General features: G+C 41.3%; 2 protein-coding genes across 4 annotated transcripts in view; one reads left to right on the plus strand and one right to left on the minus strand.

Annotated features, from left to right (window-relative positions):
* The window catches only part of ptpn11b (protein tyrosine phosphatase non-receptor type 11b), a 37,907-nt gene extending 24,609 nt beyond the window's left edge, over positions 1-13,298 (plus strand). The window contains exons 5-16 of one of the 2 annotated variants that reach the window (XM_035159029.2): positions 164-283; positions 515-628; positions 1,374-1,470; positions 1,675-1,754; positions 2,144-2,299; positions 3,001-3,132; positions 4,359-4,513; positions 6,138-6,205; positions 6,309-6,460; positions 7,298-7,398; positions 8,595-8,720; positions 10,310-13,298. In XM_035159029.2, coding sequence (XP_035014920.1) covers positions 164-283; positions 515-628; positions 1,374-1,470; positions 1,675-1,754; positions 2,144-2,299; positions 3,001-3,132; positions 4,359-4,513; positions 6,138-6,205; positions 6,309-6,460; positions 7,298-7,398; positions 8,595-8,682 — 1,263 coding nt within the window. In that variant the 3' untranslated portion in view covers positions 8,683-8,720; positions 10,310-13,298. The remainder of the gene's footprint in view (positions 1-163; positions 284-514; positions 629-1,373; positions 1,471-1,674; positions 1,755-2,143; positions 2,300-3,000; positions 3,133-4,358; positions 4,514-6,137; positions 6,206-6,308; positions 6,461-7,297; positions 7,399-8,594; positions 8,721-10,309) is intronic. The other variant, XM_035159030.2, reaches the window with a different exon arrangement.
* Positions 13,299-14,480: 1,182 nt separating this feature from the next.
* Positions 14,481-21,021, minus strand: LOC118110883 (RING finger protein 223). Of its 2 annotated transcripts, XM_035159032.2 has the most exons (3): positions 20,684-21,021; positions 19,859-19,900; positions 14,481-16,085 (listed from the first exon to the last, which is right to left on the minus strand). In XM_035159032.2, the coding sequence occupies exon 3, from the start codon at positions 16,033-16,035 to the stop codon at positions 15,310-15,312; it is 726 nt and encodes a 241-aa protein (XP_035014923.1). In that variant the 5' UTR covers positions 16,036-16,085; positions 19,859-19,900; positions 20,684-21,021; the 3' UTR covers positions 14,481-15,309. The 2 variants fall into 2 exon arrangements, with proteins under 2 accessions (XP_035014923.1, XP_035014922.1); XM_035159031.2 differs by lacking the exon at positions 19,859-19,900 and having other exon boundaries at positions 20,684-21,017.
* Between the last annotated feature and the right edge of the window lie 5,217 nt (positions 21,022-26,238).

Below are 26,238 nucleotides of genomic sequence, written 5' to 3' on the forward strand. Positions count from 1 at the left end.
AGTTTTGTTTAAATGGATTAAGACACACCAGAGGGTTCTTTGTTTTAGGCTCTTGAGTGGTGTGGGTTGCAGGCGTAAATTTTGCAACAGTGATGTGTTTTAAAACTAAAACATAGTGTGGATATATCCTAATAATGCCTCAACTGTCGATGTCTGTCTCCAGCAGGACGGTAAATACGACGTGGGCGGAGGTGAGAGGTTTGACACATTGGCTGATCTGGTGGATCACTACAAGAAAAACCCCATGGTGGAGAAAAGTGGCATTGTAGTGCACCTCAAACAGGTATGGAATTAAAATTTAACATATACAAAAAAACTAAATAATCCAATCTGGTGAATCTTTTGCAAAAAGTACCATGAAGGTGGATGTGTTCCAATATGCTGGTTTAATTCAAACCACACTCAAATGTTATTCTCCTGTTCTTGTTGTTGTGCTTTTTTAAATTTAGATGAATTAATTAGTTTTCTTTTGTGTTGATAAATTTAATTTCCTGTTCCAACATGACAACAACAGCCATTTAATGCCACGAGGATAAACGCAGCCAACATTGAGAACCGGGTACGGGAGCTCAACAAAGTAGCAGACAACTCTGAGAAGCCCAAACAAGGATTCTGGGAAGAATTTGAGGTATGTATCCTCAAAACTGTCAACAACAAAATTATTACTATCAATCATCATTTAAAACCAATATGGGGATATTTATATTTCAGCTAAGAGTGTTGGTCAACATTTTTCAACATCTTTATCAAATGAGATTTCAGTTAAGAGCTGGATGATTTGATTCCTATGTGTTCTTTCGGTTTTTGTCATTTTTGTGCAACTGATACAAATCACAAATGTTATAAATGCGAATATTTTCCATTTTTTGAGTCCATATTAAGCGATGGATTATTAATAGGCTTTTACTGAACCAATACAAGTATTTTACAGTTTGTTTGTCAATAAGATCATATTAACTGATCATTGTCTGGTTGTTGAATTTATACAAAAAAATTAACATTTGTTGCTTGTATGTTTTTACCTCATAGATTATTTGGAAGTCAGGAAAACAGTGCAAACATATTAATGAGTCTATCTGGCTCCATATGTATGACATACAATTGGTTTTAGTTATAACAGTTAATAAAAAAGATCACATATGCATCAAAAATTAGTCTATTTTAGTGTTTTTGAAAAGAAAATTCTTCTTCTGAAGTGTGGACCCCAAACACTGACACATGCAGTTTGTATGTTCTTAGACTCAGCGGTGGTGCCTAATGACCTCACTAGTAGCAGTCACATTACAGGGGATGTTCTTTTTAGTTACGAACCTCTTTGGAAAATGTGTCATTTTTCTTTACGCTCTCCTTTTTCTTTCTTCATCAACCATCAGGTACTTCAGCAGCAGGAGTGCAAACTGCTGTATCCCCGGAAAGACGGCCAGAAGCCGGAAAACAAGAGTAAAAACAGATACAAGAATATCCTCCCCTGTGAGTCAAGCAGCAACCTGACATTTCCTGTCTCTCCAACTTCCTGTGGAAACAGTGACACAAATATACGACAGACCCTATAGAGGCCTCCGCTAAGTGTCAAGATTTGGTTTTGATAACTCACAGCCTATCATTTGACATTAGACTTGAAAAAGGTGAACATTTTGTTGTGCAGTAATGACGGTTTGACTTTGTTTTTTTCAGTCGACACAACTCGTGTTGAACTCAGGGAAATGGATCCAGATATTCCTGGGTCAGATTACATCAATGCCAACTACATCAGAGTGAGTCTTTTCAGATTCATACAAACCTTGTATCAACACCTATGCTTGATTGATAACATTAATACACAGCATTCAGCAAAGCCTCAATATAACTGGAATTAAAGAGGAGCTTCATCTTTAAAAAGAAATTTGAAATAAGGTTTAGTTCAGCATCAATTGAAAACTTCAAATTTATCAGTCAACGTAGATAATGTCTCAAAAAGAAACTCCCTTTGTTAGTAGCAGCACTTAATTTTACGTAATATTTATAATTATAATATTAATTGTGAAATATTTTTTATATTTCTGTATATTTTACTTTATCATCATTGCATTTTCTGTGAGAATAGGATTCTAAGGTCTCAGAGCAAAACTACTACATTAACTGTATAACTGTATGTGCTGTACAGAGTCTGCATGAAGAGGGACGCCACGTGGACGACTGCAAAGTCTTCATCGCCACCCAGGGGTGCCTACAAAACACAGTCAATGACTTCTGGAAGATGGTGTATCAGGAGAATACACACGTCATTGTCATGACCACGAAGGAGATAGAGCGAGGGCGGGTGAGTGTTTTGCTTAAACATAGAGAAAATAGTCAGTAAGCTAGTGGAGATAAATGGTGTGAAATGCGTCTGTCTTTTATATTGGTAAACTTGGAAGGTAATTCATAAAGTAAAAATCGTTTTTCTCACGTTGTTTCAATAATCCACTGCTTTGAGCTGATTGATTATTGATTATTTGTAATGATGGAGATCTGTGATCCATGGTGGGTGTTTTGTAATCGGACACTTAAGATTTCATTGTGAGAGCGGGAGTGAAATAACCCAAATCTAAAACACAACATGTTAAAATCAAGCAGTGAACAAATGGAGAAGGTGCTTTCACCACCTTTAACAAGTGAAAGAACATTACAGGGCTGATAAAATCAGCTGTGTTGACACTGGTACATTACAGATTTAGCCCATTTCTCTTGGTTAACTGTGTTGCCATCAACCATTTTGTTCTACATTTTCAGATGAAAGAGTGCACTAGATATAATTATCTGATTCTAACAGAGATGGGTGGATATGCCTAGTAGGGATGATGGTGTGTGTGTGTGTGGGGGAGGGAGAGAGAGAGAGAGCGAGACGGCTGACAAGGATAGTATGACAGTTAAGCTGATTGGAAAGCTGCTTGAGATGAGCTGATTCTTTAGATTGTCTAATGCTTGTCACCCTCCCTCTGCTCTCTCTCTATCTCTCTCTCACTACTTCCTCTGTTTCAGAACAAATGTGTGTGCTACTGGCCGGACCTCCACGCCACTAAGGAGTTTGGGAAGGTGCTAGTGAGGAACATGGATGAGCAGTCAGCGCAAGACTACATCCTGAGGAAGCTGGAGGTGACCCGACTGGACCGGGTAGGAAGAACTGTGTTCTCAGTCAGCGCTGACCCACTGACCTGGGGTCAGATTATCTTACACCTCACTCACTCACACACACGCACACACACACACACACACACACTCAATCCTCTAGCACGTGCTTGAGCTTACAGGAGGTTTGACTCTATGGCCCTGAAGAATACAAGAAGCAGATTCAGAAATAGTAGAAAGTAAAAGCTCACCCAAGCTTTTATAAATCCTTATAGAGGTTTTCTTACACTGAAGCTTTAGATAATAAAAACCTTGATTTAGTGCTGTTCATTTATACCTGAAAATAATAGTTAAATAATAGTAAATAAAAGGCTGTTTTTTTTTTTACCACTGATCAGAGCAGTAATCCTTAATTTGGTTGAACATGGAGGAATTTAAAATGGTGTGTAACTTGAGGATACCCAGTCTTGTTGTAGTTAGTGTGCAGATGTAATATCCTGTATATTTCTATTCAAAATCCTGTATTCTACTCAAAACTACAATGGTGGAGCTCAGTCTACTAAGCCTGTCTGAGAACAACCTGGCAAAATGTCTCCACAGACTGCCCCCAAGTGATGCCTCAGTCAAACCGTAATGTTTGTGTGTTGGACAAACACAGTTGAGCTGAAGTAAATCCACCATCACTTATTCTCTGAGATATTGTAGTTAATCAAGGTTACTGTCAAGCAGGAGACAGAAGCAGACAGAGAAGTCTACCCAAGCTCCTTGCCACTGACTGTTTATAGTAACGGCTCCCGGCTGCTTTAATCCTCCGTTCTGATCCTAATCATTAATTCCTGAGTCCACTGTAAGAAATGAGGAACAATCCACACTTTGCACAAAAGCATAGTCCTGCATTCAGGGATACTGATTAGTGCTGGTGTATCTGCAGTGTGGCAGACTACCAGAGATTATTCCTCCATCACAGTGCAGCAGTTAACATAGTTCAAGTGAGCACATAGACCTTTTTTACTGACTATCAATGTGAAAAATACCTACTTGAATTGCCTGAATCAAACTGCTGAAGAATCATATTAGCTTTTCTGGACTTCACAGTGTATCTCTGTGTGGAAAAGGATTGTAGACGTTGTGTTGTGAGGCTCTCTGTTTTGATGAACCCTGAGGAGACAGACTGGAGACAAAAGAGATAAGAAAACAACGATACTGTATGTGTGTAATGACAAATTGGAACACCTCTTCAAATCATTTTTTTTGTTGTGTCTTCGTTATAGAAGGAGCCTCTGAGGTACATCTGGCACTATCAGTATCTGAGCTGGCCCGACCACGGGGTACCCAACGAGCCTGGCGGCGTGCTCTGGTTCCTAGAGGAGGTCAACCGCACTCAGAGCACCATTCCAGACACTGGACCCATTGTTGTCCATTGCAGGTACAACCAGGAGGGACGGAGGGACACTTTTTATATTATGTTGCTTGGAAGAGACAGTGGTGGGGCCTTAACGTAAATATTGCTCAGTCAGGTCGAGAGAATAAGTGAGATGATCTACTAACACAGTTTTATTATCAGATATCAACAACAGTAATTAGAATTCCATCTAGTCTGCACTCCTTTGAACACCCATGCACACACATAGGGCTGATAGCCTTAAAAACATGAGGGCAGCTTTACTATATTACATAAAACAAGTCCTGGTGAGGACATTCACAACATTAGACAATAAAGTAGCTTTAGGCAAAGCTCTGTAGGTTGCAATTGTCTTTTTGATGTTTGTAGCAGACAGAGAGGGAAAAGAAGAGAAAAAATCAGGGGACTTAATAAAATATAATACAACTCACTAAACATAACAAACATCTACATAAAGAGAAGAAAACAAGGGAAAAAGAAAACTAACTATTCTAAGACCCACACAAAACACAAGGTGGCACTCTCCTCTTAACTAATGTGTTGAACAGAAATTGAACCTGCGTGTAATGTAAGGAGGATTACCATTCACCTTGTCTTTCTCCTCACAACTGATAGAGTTATCCAGTTTCACTTATCAAGTTAAAACACACATTATGTCCTTTGTTTGGTGCAAGATATTATAAGATTATTTTACACAGACAATTAACTGGCTGGAATTGACATGAATTTATGAAAATTAAATTTTAGGAAATGTGCTTTGAATTGATCAGTGATGTGCACTTTAATTAAGTTTCAAAATGGTGTCTTTGTTACAGCAACAGGTCTTCACAGAGTTGGCAAAGATTTTCTCTCATCACATAAAGCTGGTCCTCTCTAGTACAAACACAATGGCTCTTAATTACACTTAATCCTTGTGTTGCCACTTGAACTGAAACGTTTTGAAACAGCACAATTTGTTGTTGCTCTGCTGTGGTCAGGGCGTCCACCTCGTCTTGACAGAAAAGACCAGAGTTATAATTTCTGATTTGGTTTAAAAAAGCTGAGAAATGTCAATATTTCTGAATCATTTTCATGTCAGATGTCACACAGATTTAGTTCATCATGAATGAATTCCTGCTGGATTGACAGATGTCTAAATATTTTTGATGTTTTGCTGTCAGCAAGCATTCACTGATGTATTTCACGTTCACAGCAGACATGTTTGGTTGCTAATATAACAGATTTGTCCATTAGATGTGAATAGAAAAGCCCAGTCTCGCTCCATGTCTCTCACAATACCCAGCCACCAAAACATGTTGTTCAAACATGATGACAGAGCGACAGAAAACATCTGACTCATTCACTGATCAGTGGGCTGTTGATAAATGAATGTTGTTATTGTGGGGAGAATAACTTTGAGTTCTCAGAGTGATCTAACAGCATTTTTATATTTGACGCAACAACAAGCCTCTTTATTTCTGGTTCCAACTTACAATTCACCATCGTAAACTTTACTTGCATCGACATGTAGGTTTTGCGAAAACCCTTCTGCTCTTGATCCTAATGAAACATGTTGATAACTATAAAATTATTCAAAAAATTGCCTTGATATTTTTTTTTAGGGTTTTGATTACACATGGTTTGACTTTTCACTCTGTTGTTCCCGCAGTGCAGGCATCGGCAGGACAGGCACCATTATCGTTGTTGACATTCTCATCGATATTATTAACCGCCAAGGTACGACTCTTAGATATAAACGTAACACAATTGACTTTTTATTATTCTTTGAAAGTTTGGGCTCATTCCTGTGTGTGTGTGTGTGTGTGTGTGTGTGTTCTAGGTCTAGATTGTGACATCGATATCCCTAAGACCATCCAGAGGGTACGGCAGCAGAGGTCGGGCATGGTGCAGACAGAGGCCCAGTATAAGTTCATCTACATGGCTGTGCAGCAGCACATAGAAACGGCTCAGAAGAGACTGGAGGAGGAGCAGGTACTCCACTGCATTTTAAATCAAACATCTATGGTGACTTTAGATTGAGGACAAAACACTTTTTTGGCACAGTAATGAAGGCTTTAAAACATTTATGTGTATGATCTCAGAGTGTGAAGGCCGGCAGCATTTGTTATGTCATGACATCTAGAGCAGTGAAGCAAACAACTATCTCCAAAGGGCTGTTCCACTAAATGTGGAATTGTTCAAAGTTTCATTCAGGTCTTGGACTCGCGACAGCTGGTGAGGTCTTTGCGAAGGATCTTGTCTTTTAAACTGAGGCTGCATCCACACGACCACGTCCTAGTTCTAGTTTTAAAATGCATCATTGCTGCTATGTTTACACCTGCCACCCACACTACTAGAGTGCCTAAAAGAGAAAAGTTTGGAAACGCTGCTGGCCCAGTCTTAGTTTGAAAACTAAACTAAGACGGGCAAAAAACAGAGATGTTTGGAAACAATGATGCAGTCGTCCACATTGGCTTCATTATTAGGTCTTATCAGTCATGACTTGACTACCAGCAGTGTTAAGATGACAGAAACACAAATTGCCAGTTACAGCTCCTTTCGTCTGACTTTTCACAATTGTTGTTTCTCGTTCATAATATTTTCTGTAACTGAGCAGCCAAATTCAGAGTAGACAATCTACTTCCTGTATACATCGGCATGCACATTTGCAGTATACGTGAATGGTCACGTGATAAACTTATTCAGGTGGGTTAGTATGGACAGGTATTATTACTGATACAGAGCTACAACGCTCATGTGGACAGTTATAGTGTGTAACATGGGTTGTAGCCTGAATCGGACTCATTCACTCATGTTGATGCTTTGCAGAGAAATAAGTTGAAGGAGAGGGAATATTCCAATATCAAATATCCCCAGATGACCAACTCAAGATCCAAACCCAGCATGGCATCCTCACGCTCGTCTTCTGTGTAAGTATAACTCCTACTGTACAGTGGGGATGGTTAAGCAGCCAATTATTTGATTGATAAACAGGATCACAGAACAATATTAGAGAATGGATTAAACAGGGAATCTGAAAAGTACTGAAAAGTCCAATGATGTGTCTAAAAAAAGAGAGGCCTTAAAATGTATTGATTACAAACGTCTTTTTTTCCTGGCCTGCCAGTAATGGTGTCGTATATGGTGTTGTATGTGATGGCAGGCTGTTGAGAAATGTACGTATATATCATAGGTACAAATATACAGTATAAATTAAAAGGAGGATTGATGCAACAGTGGGAAGCTTGTCGTCTCATTATGGACAATGTTCCATTCAGCAAAAACTTAAATGAGACAAACTTGAATGAATTAATCCTTTTTTCACTGTTGGATCCATCTGCCGATTTTCTACTGCTTACCTAGATCCAGAGTGAATTCATTTAATTAATCATATCATTAGGAGTCATTTTTGAATACTGTTGGGAAGTACTGGAAATAATCATGAATATAATTATTAATAATTCATGGCCATAACTGTGTCTTAATTCAGAGGCTGCATAGTTCAGAAGGACGCAGTCTACACGGCCCAATAAGACCGCTTCCTTTGTGGGCCACGTAGACCACGAAAGCCCAACTGATATAAGACCGTTTTTCGGGAATAAAGCTTTCTATGATCAACATCACCAGCTCGTTCCGCCTTTATTGCTGTTGCTGAGCAACAGAGCTGAAGTTGGACATGGCGAGCAAGTTTTAATGCCCCTTGATTTGAACATATGTAACAATCGGTTGGGTTGAAGTGTGATACTCAAGCATTGGAAGTGTCGTCGCTTGCCGCCGCCATTACATCTTTAAAAAATGATTAATTAATCCAGGGATAGTTTGGGCCGGGAAGGATCCGCTCCTTGGAGCCTTCGTTTCTCGAGGAGCCTTCGAAATGGGACAATCTAGTCACGGCACTGTAACGCAATTGGTCTTCAAACGCACCCTCCAAAGAATGCAGCCTCTGAATTTAGTCACGGCTCATATCATCCTTTTTGGTTCTCCATCATACTTTCACCATGAAACTGGAATTAAATTTAACTTTATGTGAGATTAAGGAGTCTCAAATTCAGCCTGGTGAATCTGAAGACACCCTGATAAAGTTGTTAATTTGTTTTCTCTGTGAATATTTTCTCTCTTGTTGTAGGATGACAAATGATGATTCGTCGAGTGTGTACGAGAACATAAACTTTAAAAGCCCTCAGACGTCTTTTAGCAGTAACACCAGGAGGTAAAACTGTCGGAACGTCCACATTTCTCTGTCTGCCTCTTTGTAAGTATTTCATTAATTTACTATGTTGGAATATCAGTTTGGGCTTTGACAGAACACATTCAGGCACTGTTGTTAAAACTAGCAGCTGGTTTGGGTATTTTTCTACTGCAAATATGAACAAATTTGTCAGAGCATCATCTTACCTGGTTTGTATTTTTTAAGAGTAGTAGGAGTGTTGCTGGTACATGTTGGATCCCATTAGGTGTTCTATAGCTTTTGTTGGAATAATATGAGCCAATATTCGGTCTAAAATGAAGGCTTGTGTAAATGTATGACAGAAACTGAAATCTGGACTAAAATCTAAAATCATCGTGCTGTTAAAACTTCTCCATCGTTTGAAGACAGCTCAGTATCTTCTAGTGAATCAAATGAATTTTCCTCATGTAAGTAGATGAGTAATATTCTCCTACTTTCAAGGTTTGAATTATAGGGGGGCTGGGAGCATCTGAGCTTCCTTAAGAAAAGAAAACCTGACCTCCCCCTAAAGCAACAAAAGATTCAATTTATGTTCCATTTATAATCAACCTCAGTTCTCCCAGTCTCATTCATTTCTCGCTCACGGTGATTAATAGAACAGACAAGGAATCCAGCAGCGTTAAAGTGAGTGAATCATGGCTCTAGTTTGGGGTCATCAGCAGAAGACACAAGGGAACAGATTTAATTATCAGTGAATGTATTTTAAACTGCATGTCGTTCATTTTCCCCTTTTAGTTTGTCTGGAGTTGAAAATGAATCTAAACAGATATTTTGTAAGAATTTCCCCCCAAAAATGGCAAATATTAATATCTTAGTTGCTCTGTTTATTTTTATTTGTCCACACACATGACAGCCGAAGCCAGAGGCCCTGTACATTTGTGTTGTCTGTCCCACTCGTGAATGCGATAGCTCAGAAATGCCATCAGGGAATTCCTGTAAATTTGGTATAAAGATAAAACTGGTCAAAGGTAAATTTTCAAGGTCAAAACGTGTTCTGGCTCTTGTGAACGTTCAATTGGACTCGAGGATGAACTGATTAGAATGTGTCTTTATTACATATATCATACAAGTCTGGACCATAGACTGTAAATAAAGATGGACGACATGACCCCAAAAGTGAAGCCAAAGTGTCCCTTTCGCCACCTGGTGGCTGGTTGCATTATAGGTCATAACCCCTTCTCCTCCATGTTAGCTGATGGGACATGGATCAAAGATGGTCATTTTAGGTAGTTCTTATTACACTGATGTTTGTTCAAATCATAATTGTTCCAGTAAGTTGGGTTTTAATTAGTTATTCGATGATAAGGGGGAGATGTCATGATTGACAGCTGAAAGTCAAGATTGTCAAGACTCAAGACTGGCTGAGTGTGTGTATCCACGAGACCTCACCACCAAGCATCCTTTCCCCGATCACTACTGAACAGCAATGTGCAAGATGGCGGCGTTCTGATCTGGGATATTTACGATAGATAGTGGGATGAAGTGGAGAAGTAATGTCCAACTTTATTCACAGTCTATGGTCTGGACAGCTACAGGTGTAAACTGCAACTTGACTGGTTGGTTACTTAAAGTGACACCAGTTAACTCAACTTGTCTGTGTTTGTGTGCTTCAGTTTCAGCTGAGGTGTCGCTTCGTTAGCGCCTGAAAATCCCTCACAGGGAGGAGGGAGCGTGGTGCTCGGAATACACCGCACAACTGTGGACCCTGCCTGGGCTGCAGGTGGCGCTCTCCGGCTGCCGTCCTGCTGACTCTCTCTGTCTGGAGTAAAACCTCAACCTCCGTGGAGAGGAGGACTCTATAGCATAGTGCCTGCGCTCAGGGCCTCTCTGTCCTCCTTCGTCTCTCTCCCTTTTCGCTCCAGCCTCCAAAGCTTCTCCCTCTCCTAACCAGCAGAAGTGCCTTGACACAGGATGTGTCTGTAATCTATTCTCCCCAAAACCTGCTGTCAAATCTGCACTGTAACTGTTTTCCGAACCCTGGAAACCCAACGTGACATTAAGAAACAACCAGTTTTTCCTCAGGATGACGGATATTGAACATGGAGCTTGCCCTTGGCCTGACATGAACAGAGCTGTACGAGACCCACGAAGAGGTCAAAGCTGAGCAGTTTGTCCACTTGTTCACAGAAACCACTCTGTTCTCTCTCTCTCTCTCTCTCTCTCTCTCTCTCTCTCTCTCTCTCTCTCTCTCTCTCTCTCTCTCTCTCTCTCTCTCTCTCTCTCTCTCTCTCTCTCTCTCCCTGTCTTTTGTGGTTGTTGTTTGAACTCGAAGCTAAGACTGTTTTCGCTGCGTTCTGCCACTCCAGCTGTGGTGGTTATTAAGGTGGCCGCTGAGTGATAGCGAGGGCAATTACATAACACAGGATGCTGAAGCACATGAAGGGCAAGCAAACTCCTTCTTATAAGATACAAATAATTTCTCATTTTAATTTGCGGTGTAAAAGTGGACTATTTGATTTTTTATTTTTTTTTATTTGTCAGAGTGTTGTGAATGAGTTGAAAGAAACTTCCTGTGCTGTTGCAAATCAGCAAATTTAGTCATTTAGTCAAGTACTGTCGGTCCTGTGAACGTGACCTCCAGTGGTCCGCTTCTTTTCATTACTTCTTGATGCCATTGGTATCATGGTTGTGTAACATATGAGATGTTTATTTTTTAAATATAATTATATTTATAAAAGAGCTTAATGGTGGAAGAGATCATATTTAAGCACAATTGTCTAAGCAGCAGCCCAAAGCGCTAATTTACATTTTTATCATGATAGTATTTTGAAGTCCACATTTGACAGGAAACGGGGTTGAGAGGATTCCTGAACGGGTTGTTGGAGGTGAGCTCGGCCGACCGCCGTCTCTCTGCCTCATTTGTCTGGCCGTTCTCGTTAATCAGCAGGTCTGATGCAGTTCAACATCTGTCGGGGAGATCGTCACAAGGAGATAAGGCAAAGGGGACGATTACAGTGGGCCAGATGGCCATCTGCCCGAGATTGAAGAATAGATTTGTCTCCAAAAAGTAATTTAGAAGATGGCCGTAATCCAAGCTTGATGATAGCAGAGTGACGTCACTGATGTGATAAGGAAGACGGGGGCGTTGCAGAGCACTCAGCCCCCTGTGCTGTCTGGCAGATTGTCTGCTATTTTTAGCCTCCAGGATCAGCACCAAAATATCCCAGTGAAGTAGTCACGTTGGCGACATCTGGCCCAGCTCGTTTAAAATCGAATGACTTAATGGTCTGCAGGAAAAAAACGATCGGTAATAATGATGAAGTGTTCAGTCTACCCTCATGAAAAGAAACTAGGAGTGAGTGACAACTGTTGGTGGTGTTTGTGATCCAGCCATTCCTCTTCCTCCACCAGCTCACCTGCTCAACAACACACACTCAATCATGAATTATTATTATTATTATTATTATTATTATTATTATTATTATTATATTATGAGTTTCTATAGCTGTGGCTCATGACTCTTCATAGACGTTAAAATATAGAGTGATCAGTGCTCGTTGAATAAGTCTGTAATTTGACTCAGTCGACCTTGTGCAGTACATAACCAGCGTTCATCATATCATTGGAACAGATTCCTTTTATTAAGCTTCTACTACATCAGTAGAAGAACAACACAAATGTGTTTCTCATCACCTCACAAATATCTTGTGATTTTTGCCACTCAACTGTTTCTGGTTTGAAACTTTCCCTGTGATAAGTTATTGCCCTTTTAATTTAATGGTGGATTCGTTATGTTAATAAAAGCTATGTTTTATGAAACGGCATTGCTGCCCTGTGTCAGTGAAGGCACACACACACACACACACACACACACTTGATGAATTGATTTGAACTTTGGGGGTTTTCCTTTGTCCTTTTCCAGTCTGAACTGTGATCTTGATCTGATGAATGACAAATGACTTTAGTGGTGTTGTTATTTTCTGTGTTTCTGTTTGTTTGTTTGTTTTTGTATTTCACTCTGCCTCTCTGGTTAAATTGTGATATGGTGAAACATCAATACTTGAAAGTGTGAAACTGCAGAATCTTTGGCCTCAGGCTGTGTCTGGACGTCAATTGTGTGTTGAAGTATTTTTGTCAGTGCACAGACTTTTTGCCATCAGTGTTGTTTTATTATGTTTGATTATTTTCTTCTTTTTTTTTTTCAAAAAGTACATTTCTAATTGATTGTTTTATCCATTCTTTCATTTTGTATTGTGTGTCATTAATATTATTATTATTGTGATTTAGCATTGATAAGTACATTGTGGCCCTGAGTTGATCCGGTGTGCATGGAGGTGTGCAGTAGTGATGCTGTGTTGTTTTTTTCTGCTTGTCCTCGTGCATTTACTTGAACAAAATGTTGATAGGGTTTATTTTTGTTTGTTTGTTTGTTTTATTTTGATTCCTTGCTCTTGTGTTGGAGGCAGAATGGCTGAAGTGAATCGTGGTAAACTGAGCGCTCCCGTGTGATTCAGTGGAGGCTCCTCCCCCCCTTTCCTCCTCTTCTTGCACTGGCTCTGCCCAAACGCCTTTTTTGCTGTATAAGTTTCAACTGCTGATGCAATGAGCATTAAAATGGTTTATCATCATATAGTTCAATAAAAACTCTATGATGGCACTATATAAAGTTACTCTTCAGCTTTGCTTTTTCTTCTGTAGCAGAATGGATACGGTTATTTTGTGAAAGGTTGTTCCTGTGTTTTGCCTCTGGGTGAATTCACTGTGTTGGAGCAGTGGGATGTGAAGTGATGTTTGTGTTGGACCCTGCTGTGTCCCTCCATCCTATTCACTGCAGCTGTCTCTTCATTTTAAAAAGTGCTCCACTGAAAACACTACACCGTGACAGAATATTCCTCAATGTTTACCAGTTACCTATTAGGCTGTTATTACTAGAAAAGCAAGGCGTTCCTGAAAAATACCCATTTCACCAGTAATCACATATATTTCATGACTGAAGCGGCCTGTAGAAATGATGCTCTGTAACTCACAAGTAAGTAAAAGATGGGGGGGGGAAATCGAGAGTTTGAAATGAGTGTTGTTCAACTGTGATTTTCAGCAGTTTAAATCTGCATGAACGGTTTCATGTAGCTGCCGTCTGCATGAAAATAATCGGTTCCTTCTACTAAAACAACACACTGTAAAAAATAATGATAATAGGAGGTTTCCACTCGTGAACGTGATGTCAGGAAGATCCTGAGGGATTCTGCTCAAATTCGGTTGAAATGTTCTCTTGAAAAGAGCAGATCCGAATTCGGTGCTCCCTTAGTGCGAATGTTGATGATGAAGTGCATATAATAAACATCATAGCTCATGAATGGACGGGGAGATTGTGACCACACATCCTGGAACTTGACTGGCCGACGGAGGCGTACAGCCATATTGGTTTACTGTGTTGACTAGAAGTTTAGATCTATTTCCAGGAAGTTCCACGTTTATTATGGCCACTCCTGAACAAATGTGAACAGTGTTATCAACTGTGTCACAAGTGAGCTATACTTGGGAAAACCCCACAGCCCAACCTTTCCTTCACCTGACGCTAAATCCAGGAATGAATAAAGGCGACTTCCTGTTAAGATGCGTTTTTTATAGTCGAGATTGAGGAATCAGATTGGGATGAAATGATTAACGTTACTCTGTAAATGGTTTTACTGTTTTACAACCTAACCCAGAACATATTTTCTCAGACTGATTAAACCACCTTGTGATGCTGCCGTAAAATGTAGTTTTTAAGAAAACACATGTAGATTAAATTCACGATCAAATGATGTCATTATCAATACTGAGGCTGCATGCATAAACATGATCTGAGTTGGTACCTCACATTTGTTTTATTATAGTTCTGTAAACAAAGATATCTTCATCAGAAACACACAAATCATTTGTACAGTATAAACTTTTCAGTTGGCACAATTGAATCACATCTATTCTCTATTGCGACAGACACTTTTTTATTAATTACTAAAACGAAATGTCGTCCTTCAGCCAACCACATATTTCACTTTTTATGAATGAACGTCAGCATTTTAAACATCCCAGTTTGGCTTGTGTGAAATGGTGAAGATCGACCCACCTGAGCTCTTTGTTGTGTGATCCGTGAAGGATGATGACAAAAACAGTCGAAAAGTCCTTTTGTCTGATTTCAAGCTACAGGTGTTGGTTATAGTGCAAATGTTTAGTCTGTTTGATTCACAGAACATGATGATTTGAGAGTGTTGTCTTTTACAAGCCTGTATGAACAGTTTACTCATGCAGAACGAGTGATGTATAGAGAAAGATCAATTCAATATTTGTACATTTAAAGCAGCTTTGTGTAGATTTGTGTATGTGATTATGATTTTAATATTCACAATAATTCCAATGATCCAGATAGTGTGTGATATAATGTCCGGAGTCGGCCCAGTGTCTGTCCAGGTGTCTTTTTTTAAACTGCCACCGGGGGTCACTAAAGTCCGACATTTAAAAAGCCTATACATTGTGGCTTTAACATCTGTGGTTCAGTGTTGTCAGTTGTGTGTTGCAATCATCAAGTGCACTTTTCAAAATTCTAATTATGCAGCAAAACTTCAGTGTCAGATATTTTAAATAAAAGTCTCATATACAATATAATGCAGTTCGAATTAAGTCCAGCGAGTGTTCAGAGGGTTACTCTGTCAGACGAGGTAGGTAGGTCGGAGAAAAACGTAGTTGGAGTGGTGGTGGGACGGACGCTTTCTCGTATACAGCGCATGTTTCCAGTGGTGAACACACACTGCAGAGGCCACAGCACAATTACAACGAGGAGCACGATGAGCGAGACGAAGAGCATCACCCTCTTCCAGTCTGTCAGGCGGCCCAGCAGGCCATAGCTGCGGGGCTGTGTCTGGACCGGGGCGCCGGCCGTCTTGGTGGCCCCAATGTCAATGCAGACGCAGAAGGCCGTGGGACTTTCGGGGGCGCCCACGCTGGTGCTCTGCCTTGAGCTTTTGTAGCATAGCTTCGCCCCCTCCAGCCACACCGGCTGCTCCTGCTGCTGGTGGTTGGGAAGCTTGCACAGGACCTCGCGGCTGGTGGCCAAGGCTGGGGGCCCCTCCTCTGTGAGTGTGGTGGGGTGGCGACAGAAGGGACAAGAGAGTTTGCTGTCGCTGTGGCCGTCGCCGTTGCTGTCGGGCTCGGCCTGAGACACGGCCATGAGGCGGGAGAGACACTCCAGGCAGAAGGTGTGGGTGCACTCCAGCAGCTTGGGTGTCTTGAAGACATTGTCGTAAGTGTTGTAGCAGATGGAGCACTCCGGCTGGTTCACGACCGACACCCTCTTTTGGAGCTCTCTGCCCGTGTCCTGGGGGTTAACCGGCACATGCCAGATCTGCGGAGTGTTGTCCATTTTCAGCAGCCTTCCCTCTCCTCTGTCTCGTCTCCGGTGGACTATGCGGTCTGGATGAAGACAATAAAATAAAATATCGATCTTTAGTTTTCATATTTCACATGACGTCATGGAAAGAAGTGTAAGCAAGTGCAGAAAGACAACAACAATCCCAACAAGTAACAAGATTGCAGTCAATCAGTAAATTCATCGGGCCCAACTGAATATTGACCTTTGAGCTGGATCTACCGCCACACAACACACATTATATTACAGAGGTAACAGAATTCAGTCAATGAGTAATTTGTGTGGGTGTGATGAAAAAGTTATGTTTACGAAAGCCGCAATAAAAAACAAACCCCAACTCAGTGAGATGATACGCTGGCACAGGAATGACAAAACGTAGAATGCAATGTTTACCCCCAGCATTGCTCCTTTTTTGGACAAATTGTACTGACGGGACTCAAGCCCTGAACAAGAACAGCAGACAAACTATAGTTGAGAAACTTAATTCCACTCAAATTACGAAAGTTATTTACCTCCACTGACCGTTTGGAGATGTAATACCTGACAAGTGACTCAGTGGCCCGGTCATGATTATGTCTTCGAACCCAGAGAGCCCACCTTCACTGAGGGTCACTGCAGAATGGATTATCTGATTCTCCCACTGAGCCCAGTAATAATTACCCAGTCGCTGTGCCGCACGGTGACGGTTTATGTTTTTCTGCTGGGCCAAGTCTTGGGCACAGAGTCTGTGAGAGCAAACTTAATGATCCTCACGTGTATACAATGTTTGTTTTTTTTAAGAGGCTGTTTTCGCATATTTGCTGCTCCCTGGGCTTTAATTGGTTTATTTTCAGATGTCTCTCTATCAATGAAAGAAGTGACAACACAGATTCTGCAAAATGTAAGCAAAGATTAAACAAACAGGTCAATTTACTCCAGAAAAAAGTGCAGGCCAGAGTTCTATCTTGCTATTTTCAGCTATTTTGCCGAACCCTTTTCTCGATTACATGTCCTTTTGTTCTTTTTTTCAATATGAACGATGACTGAACAGTCTGTGAAAGAGCTGCAGGCTAAACAGTGACTAAATGGCAGAAATCGACAGCACAGCTGATCCGTGGAGCCGCTAACAACGATCACATTGACCCCTGATACCATGTAAATGTGACAGACTGTCAAATCAATACAGTGCAACATAAAACACATGAAATGTAACACAGACTTTGTGGTTGAGGGTCCGGTCACACGTTCGCAAATGTTTCAGTGGTGAACCTTTGTATTCGCAGGCAAAACAAAGTTTCACTTTGGTGAACTTTGACCCGCGTCTGTGCCCTAAGACTGATAAATATCTTGATCCATGTTGTTTATGGAGTTTACATGCAACAGCTTGATTGTGCTGTTTACATGAATTCACCACTTTCACCACAGTCTTTTCATTTTCACTGGACAATTTGCATATAATGGTATAGTGGCCTCACACCAAGAAGGTTCCCTGTTCGGGTCCCAGAAGCTAACAAACAGGTTTTGGATCCCTGTGGATCACCATAGACCATGAGGCTCGTCTCATTGTTTCAGGATGATGAGAACATTACATGGTAATAACCCTGGTGCTGGTGTTATGGGTCAGCTATTAAAGGGCACTAATGTGAAGAGGACTGTTTGCGTCTGTGTGTCAGGGATGAAGGATGGCTGGAGCACAGGTGTTCTCCTCTCCGTGCCCTCTGGGCCGGTCCTCCCCCAGTGCTCTCGTCCACACAAAGTCACTGCTTGTTCTCTCCTTAATCGCTCCATCTGCCCTTGAAATTCCTCCACCTCCACCTCCATCTCTCTCTCTCTCGCTCTCTCTCTCTCTCTTCGTCTCCGCTGAATCCTAACATGCTTTAGGGGGATTAGGAAAGATTTTGTGTATTATTACACTCATCTTATCAGTTTAAAGGCCCCCACCCACAAATCCTGACTCAGTTTCCCTACTGATATCGGACAAGGACGTGTGACAAACTTTGTGTTTTTATTTACTCCCCCTCACCAAACGCTATACAAACAAAACACCTGTGCAATAGCAGTTTTAAGAACCGAGTCAACAAATAGAAGCAAAGTGAAGAGGTGATAACTTTGGAATAGAGCCCGAGGAGACAGCTTGTGAACGATATCTCAACTTGCGCTGCTTTGCTTTCGCACTTTACTTGACAGTTGGTCGATTGTTTTGCTCAAACCAAGTCATTTGTATATGAATAGACAGGAGTGAACCTCAGCCGGGGAGGGAGTATCAGGTGTGGTGAGTGCTCATTCATCACACCCATAATTAGGTTAATCAGTAAATGTAGACAAGGTCTTTACGAGGAGAAGGTTTTCAAAGGCCTCGGGCTGTTTTGCCTGTAGTGCAGGAGCCAAGTATCCAGAAACTGAACAGCTCGATGTCTAAACTCCTACTGGTCTCATTTACAAACGCAAAAGAATATGATTATTACACGGTGATCTGACCCTCTGGCAAAAGTTTAACATTCACAATTGATGACTGCACTGAGAACAAGTTGATAAATTGGTGAAAATATGTTACTTAGTTTTCAGAAAATGAAGGAAATGAGAGTCTAGATGACAGGTTTTGGGGAATTGTAGTGATACTTGTTGATGTGTAAACAGAATCTAGTTTCAGATTGGATTTAGGCTCCATCCATATTACTATGTTTTGTGTTTTCAAACAAAAATAATCTCTGTCCACACAAGCATTTTGGCTCCATATCAGATTTAATTCCCATCCATACGAACACACCTGATATATCACATGACCACTCATGTAGACTTGGTGTTTCGCAGAATGCTCAAACAATAGCAGCTACACTTGAAGTCAGTCGTATCCTTGTGAAATGCAGAGTTTAGCTGCACAACAGCTGTTAGACAACATGCTCAGCCACGCTCGTAATTGATTATCTATGTTGCTCTACACTGGTTGCCCAGGCTGATGATGTTATTTTCCTTCCAGAAGGGGGTCAGGTGACAGGAGCCTGACGAATCAGCAAAGGTTACATCATGAACTTAAGAACCAATCAGAAAGCGGTTGTTGGTGTCTAAGTCAGTTTCCAAACTGCTCAGTTTCTGCCCATCCAGACTAACATGCTTTCCCTGAGTTTTCATACTCAAATGAGGCGTTTTTTTAGCGGCTCTCAAACTGCGGAGTAATAATGTGGATGTGGTCATACTTAAAGTGAGAGAATACAACTTATCCTTCCTTTTACAAATGAAAAGTTGAGATTATGCTGCTACAGCCTTATTTATTGCTCAGACGCAATAACTGGATTTTTTTCAAACTTGTGCGATTGTAACATTATGTTTTTGTATCACTAGCCAGTCAAAATAATAGAGAGTCACTTTGGAGTGAATGAAAGTTCGATTGACTGTTTCAACAAGACTTTTCAACGTGAAATGTAAAGCTCACATATTCAAAAGAAAACTGTCCAGAGTCCATGTGTAGGAAATAAAATCAATAAGGCTTCGGGGTCCAATCTGAGGGGGTATAGGTCGCGTGTACATCACACTCAAATATTAACTAAGACTAAGTCGTGGATAAACCCGTAATAACTGCAGCTTCAAACGTGTGATCTTATCTTACTTTGCTACTTTGCTTGTGGTGTATCTTTATGGTCCCTCGTCTCTATCAGCAGGTTTTTGCTCACCTGTCCCACTGACCCATTAGTATACAGATCACAGTTTGTTGGTCACAAGACCTCGTTTGCTTTTCAAATTGGATTCAGTTTTTTTTCCTCCCCAGCCCCAAATGAAACACTACACTTTTTCTTTTGTCAGCAACCTTTTGTGTGTCGGGCTCAGCCCTGTGTATCTTCACCTGTATGTTTGGCTCAAACTGTCATCCACAATGTTGCCCTTCCTGTTCTCAGCTCGAGAGAGAGAGAGAGAGAGAGAGAGAGAGAGAGAGAGAGAGAGAGAGAGAGAGAGAGAGAGAGAGAGGAACAGGGGGGGGTTACAGTCGGTTAAACTGAACTGAACCTGAACGTGTCGAGATAGTGTGTGTAAATACAGCAGACAATGCAGGAAACTAGACACTGGCAGAGTCCTGAGTGAATACAGAGAGAAACTGCAGATGAAAACATGACTGCAGAGCAGCTGACAACTCATGATGAGCCTCATCCAGCCGTCACAACTTTCACATTGAGTTCAGTGTCACACACAATGTAAAGAAAGTGGATGATGTTTCTCATTAGTTGGCTATTAAATTGAAACAACTTACAATTTAAAACTGTTCCACCTGTGATATGCACAGGCTCTCTCTCTCACTGAGTGCAGTCTCTCACACAAGGTAAAGAAAATACATCATTCCTCGGCGATAAATCAGTCTGGATTTTAGGTTAAACTTTAAAAAGTCCGGTTGTATTCACAGTCTGCAGAAAATGCTGAAATTAAAAGGTCAGTTGTAGTCACATGTACCGGCTCTTTCACGCTGAGTTAACTTTCAAACACAAAGTAAAGAAAGAACCTCATTCATTACAGATAAATCCTGTTGTCTCTTATTAGTCTGTTTTTTTAGTTTAAGGGGAAGTTTCACTTCAAAAAAGTGAGGTTATATTCACAGTCTTAAACAAAATGAACGATTAAATTAATTAAATAACATTTGCAGTATTCTAACAACAACAAGGATCAAGGTTAAGTTTACCTGCTGAGTGTCGGGGGTGTCCTCTCTTTAGCTCTCTGGGCTCAGCTCTCTCCCACTGCTCTCACAAAAAACACACGTTTTTTTTCTGAAGTCAAAGTGGACTTGTCTTGTGAGATCCTTCCTGTGGTCAGGCTGAGGTCCTCCTCTGTACTGCTCTGAACAGTGTGCTGCAGCCACAGGTGTGTGTTTGTGTAGGTGGGTGTGTGCTCAGAGTATTAGCTCTGCTGTGTCAGTGGCAGCTCTGGATCCTCCTTCCCTCCTTTTAGCGTCTGTTGGCTTGGTATCACCTGCCCTGCTCTGTCAGCTCCCCCCTTTTTTGCACTTTATGGAAATGAGTTTAAACAGTTTCCCGGCCTTGAGGTGGTGTCTGGCGGGCAGGGAGGAGGAGGAGAAGGAGGAGGAGGAGGTGGTGGTGGTTGGGGGAGGGAGAGCAATACACATTCTTGCCTGCTCTCCACCACTCCCCCCTGTCTCCCTGTGTGTTGATATCTTCTTCTCCTTCTCACCTCTTTCTCTCTTTCTGTCTCCTCACAAAAGAACACACACTTAATGCAAATCTCCCTGAACCTCCAGCCCAATGAACAAACACATGGAGTGTAACAGAACCTGCAGGTGACGGCTCATGTCACATCTGTGTTCTGAAGGCTGCATCTTTTTTTTTTTCTGCCTCCAGAATGACAAAACATAAACTTGTTTACACACACACAGGTTTAACACCTCTGTGCTGGACACACAAACTACAACATTGTCGTCATTTCATCAGCCAGTGTGCTTAAGCAACATGATACATGTAAGGGTTCATTTCCATGTAGTCAGTGATAAGGTAACAGGTGTTGATACAGGACTACATTCCCACTGGAACCTTCTATGTGAATAACCTCTTTATGGTAGGTAGGTAGGTAGGTAGGTAGGTAGGTAGGTAGGTAGGTAGGTAGGTAGGTAGGTAAGAGGTAGGTAGGTAGGTAGGTAGGCAGGAGTGGGTAAGTAGGTAGGTAGGTAGGAGAGGTAGGTAGGTAGGTAGGTAAGTAGGTAGGAATAGGTAGGTAGGTAGGTAGGTAGGTAGGTAGGTAGGTAGGTAGGTAGGTAGGTAGGTAAGCAGGTAGGTACATAGATAGGTAGGTACAGTGCATCCGGAAAGTATTCACAGCGCTTCACTTTTTCCACATTTTGTTAAGTTACAGCCTTATTCCAAAATGGATTAAATTCATTTTTTCCTCAAAATTCACAGCCTTTGCCATGACACTCAAAATTGAGCTCAGGTGCATCCTGTATCCACTGATCATCCTTGAGATGTTTGTACAACTTGATTGGAGTCCACCTGTGGTAAATTCAGTTGATTGGACATGATTTGGAAAGGCACACACCGTCTATATAAGGTCCCACAGTTGACAGCGCATGTCAGAGCACAAACCAAGCCATGAAGTCCAAGGAATTGTCTGTAGACCTCCGAGACAGGATTGTATCGAGGCACAGATCTGGGGAAGGGTACAGAAAAATGTCTGCACTATTGAAGGTCCCAATGAACACAGTGGCCTCCATCATCCGTAAATGGAAGAAGTTTGGAACCACCAGGACTCTTCCTAGAGCTGGCCACCCGGCCAAACTGAGCGATCGGGGGATAAGGGCCTTAGTCAGGGAGGTGACCAAGAACCCGATGGTCACTCTGACGGAGCTCCAGCGTTGCACTGTGAAGAGAGGAGAACCTTCCAGAAGGACAACCATCTCTGCAGCACTCCACCAATCAGGCCTGTATGGTAGAGTGGCCAGACGGAAGCCACTCCTCAGTAAAAGGCACATGACAGCCCGCCTGGAGTTTGCCAAAAGGCACCTGAAGGAGAAACAAAATTCTCTGGTCTGATGAAACAAAGATTGAACTCTTTGGCCTGAATGCCAAGCGTCATGTCTGGAGGAAACCAGGCACCGCTCATCACCTGGCCAATACCATCCCTACAGTGAAGCATGGTGGTGGCAGCATCATGCTGTGGGGATGTTTTTCAGCGGCGGGAACTGGGAGACTAGTCAGGATTGAAGGAAAGATGAATGCAGCAATGTACAGAGACATCCTTGATGAAAACCTGCTCCAGAGCGCTCTGGACCTCAGACTGGGGCGAAGGTTCACAACCCTCTGCACACAGCCAAGATAACAAAGGAGTGGCTTCGGCACAACTCTGTGAATGTCCTTGAGTGGCCCAGCCAGAGCCCAGACTTGAACCCGATTGAACATCTCCATGGAGAGATCTGAAAATGGCTGTGCACCGACGCTCCCCATCCAACCTGATGGAGCTTGAGAGGTCCTGCAAAGAAGAATGGGAGAAACTGCCCAAAAATAGGTGTGCCATGCTTGTAGCATCATACTCAAAAAGACTTGAGGCTGTAATTGCTGCCAAAGGTGCTTCAACAAAGTATTGAGCAAAGGCTGTGAATCCTTATGTACATGTTATATTTTCGTTCTTTATTTTTAATAAATCTTTTTATTTAAAAAATTTTAAACAAACTTTTTTCACTTTGTCATTATGGGGTATTGTGTGTAGAATTTTGAGGAAACAAATGAATTGAATCCATTTTGGAATAAGGCTGTAACATAACAAAATGTGGAAAAAGTGAAGCGCTGTGAATACTTTCCGGACGCACTGTAGGTAGGTAGGTAGGTAGGTAGGTAGGTAGGTAGGTAGGTAGGTAGGTTAGTACATAGATAGGTAGGTAGGTAGGTAGGTACGTCGTTTAGACATCTAGATGCTGAAAACACAGATACAGGGCAAGAAAAGCACTTAAGAATTAAAGAGGTAAAGGCTGTGCAAATAGTCAACAAGTTATCAGTAATAAATTCTAAAATACTAAACTGTATTGTATAAAAGTGATGAAGATGTAACCTAAACCCAAACATATTGTGCATGTCCAGAAAAGGAACTTTCTTTAGTGATTCAAGTTTATTATGAAAACCTTCCCAGCCACACGCTGCACCAGGCAACATGTCATGATGTCATGTTTGGTCTCAGCAGACAAACTCCTCAGAGAGATTTGTTAGAAAGGAATGTTTTCCTTATGTCTGTGCTCATTCAATATTTAATCCAGGAAATAAACACAAATGTGCGTGCAGCAGAAAGAGGCTGCTGCTCATTGGGACGAAAGTAAGGATGTTTTTCATTATTATTATTTTTTTTGTTACTCATTTTATTTTATGGTTATGACCAAGCAGTTTGGCCATTATCAATAACATGCTTCTGCGATAGTAGCTGCCTAACTGACTTGGTTATTTAGTAACCCAAACTCAAATACAGTCATATCATATCAGCAATGTCATTGAGGGACTTTGAGGCTGTGAGGAAGGAGAAGGGATACAATCACGAGCCATTTAATTTCCTTGCCAGGAATCCATGGAACTGGGTTCATAATAAACACATCAAATGGTGGTAAACACATGGGTGGCACATTGAGGAGTAATAAGCTATGGTGAGATATATTACAGGATGGAGGGTTGGGTGAGGGTGTTGATGGACACACGTGAGCAGGTAAGGTCTGTGCCTAGGCAAGGCTATAAAATAACACAATGTTGACCATCTCTCTACTTGACCCGACAACTCAAACACCAGAGTTCAAAGATTGTATTTTCAGAGTCTGTCGCTGAGTCACCAAGTCGCCAATGGCAGAACCCGTGCTCTGTGCATTTTTCCAGGTAAAACAAACATGTGTGGCATTTAGTAAGGAAGGGCAGTAGGCTGTGTGCACACTGGCTGGATGATACCGGCCTTGTGTTTATAGTAGAGTAATGGCCTATTTTCTATCGTCCTCCTCTAATATTAGATGTTTTTTTTGTAATATTCATATTTTTTGCCTTTATGTGATAATCACCTGTGAAGAGGCAGATGGAAACAGGGGTAGAGAGAAGTGGTATATGACTGGAGCATAGGTCAATCAATATAAAATAATGTATGAATATACTTAAAGTGTTAAAAGTATTTGTATTTGCTGCGTGTAGCCTACTACGCTCTACTACATCATTATAGCTAAGTCTCAGCCTATAACGAATCCATGAGCGTCTGAGGTTTCCTGCCTGTAAAGTACAGTCACTAAATAAATATACTTTGTTACATCCCACCACGATCTATATGGAACACCAATAATCTGAACAGATCAGGACAAATGCTATTAGCTATTATATTGATGTTAATGTTTATTAATCACAGTTGTAGAGTTTAAGTCTCATGAGTGGTGTGACTCTAGGATTTGGTGGGTTTGTCATCATTGACAAATCTCAACAACTTTTACAATTATCATGATGGACTGACAATAAGTTATAATGACTCCAGCGACCCACACCTTCTCATCTAGTTCAACCTGTAGGTCGAAGTTTTCACTTATCTTGTGAAATATTCCAACATCTACTTGATGGACTGCCACAAAACTTTGACATTGTCGGTTCCCAGACAATGAATCCTTGTGACTTCGATCATGATTTCCCCTCCGTGCTAGCACCACAACCAGGAGGAAAAGAGAATGTTACAATCAAGTCATGCCAAACTATGATGGTGAGCGTGGTAAACATCATCAACATACCTGCCGAGCATCAGCATGATAATACGGTTATAATGAACATGTGAGCAAGCTGATGTTGAAGCTTTATGATGATCACTTCTGGCTGCAGTGGAGAGTTAATAAGGGTTAACTTTACATATTACATATCATTTTTTAAACTTTGGTCTGTATCCAACCTGTAAGAATGAAAACAAACCATCTTATTGTTTTCTAGAACTGGAGCAACATTTTTTAGTCAGTCAAACTTGTGCTACTACTCTTTCACTTTAATTCATGTTATTTGTGCTGCTCGGATTTTTCACAATAATTCACCTGAGAGCAAATTTCATACTTTTAGACATTTTTGAGCTTTTTTGCATTTGTAAATGAAAAATGTAGTTTTCAGTCTTTATGATCCTGTGATTTGAACACAATGCCACACATTATTTACATTCACCATCAGGGGCAATTTAAGAGCTCAGTGTCTTGCCCAAGGACCGCCAGGGATGGAACTAGCACCCAGAAGGTCAGTGGTCAGTGGACAGCGCCTTCCATACGTCCTGAACGTGAACCCGCATTTATTTGCAAAAGTACAGTCTATGGTGATGTGAGGGTAAAGAAAGAGGTGACTGACATGATGCAAAGGTACACAGCTGGATTTAAATCCAAGACATGGCTGTTATGTGGTATGGTTCTTTGACCACTGGGTCACCATGACGCCCTAAAGCTAACATTTACCAGGATGAGTCCGGAAATAGTAAAGTCGTCACTATGTTGTCTGTTACATCAGACATTGTTGATGGATTACAGAACAGACTATCCAGGCACAGGGCCTGTGGTCAGGGACCCAAATGACAAAACAAACAGAAAAAGACACAGAACGAACAGAAAAAGGTACACAGTGAGCACAAAGATACAAAAGTACCAGGGAGTCCCTCGTAGGGGCGGAGGCTTTTACTGGTCATTGCTCAGGTCAGGTGTCTGATATCTCATATTTCCTTCACGTCAGACACCTGATTAACATAGCATGTTACATGTGTTTT

This window comes from Hippoglossus stenolepis, chromosome 6, assembly GCF_022539355.2.
Source record: "Hippoglossus stenolepis isolate QCI-W04-F060 chromosome 6, HSTE1.2, whole genome shotgun sequence".
Taxonomy (NCBI): domain Eukaryota; kingdom Metazoa; phylum Chordata; class Actinopteri; order Pleuronectiformes; family Pleuronectidae; genus Hippoglossus; species Hippoglossus stenolepis.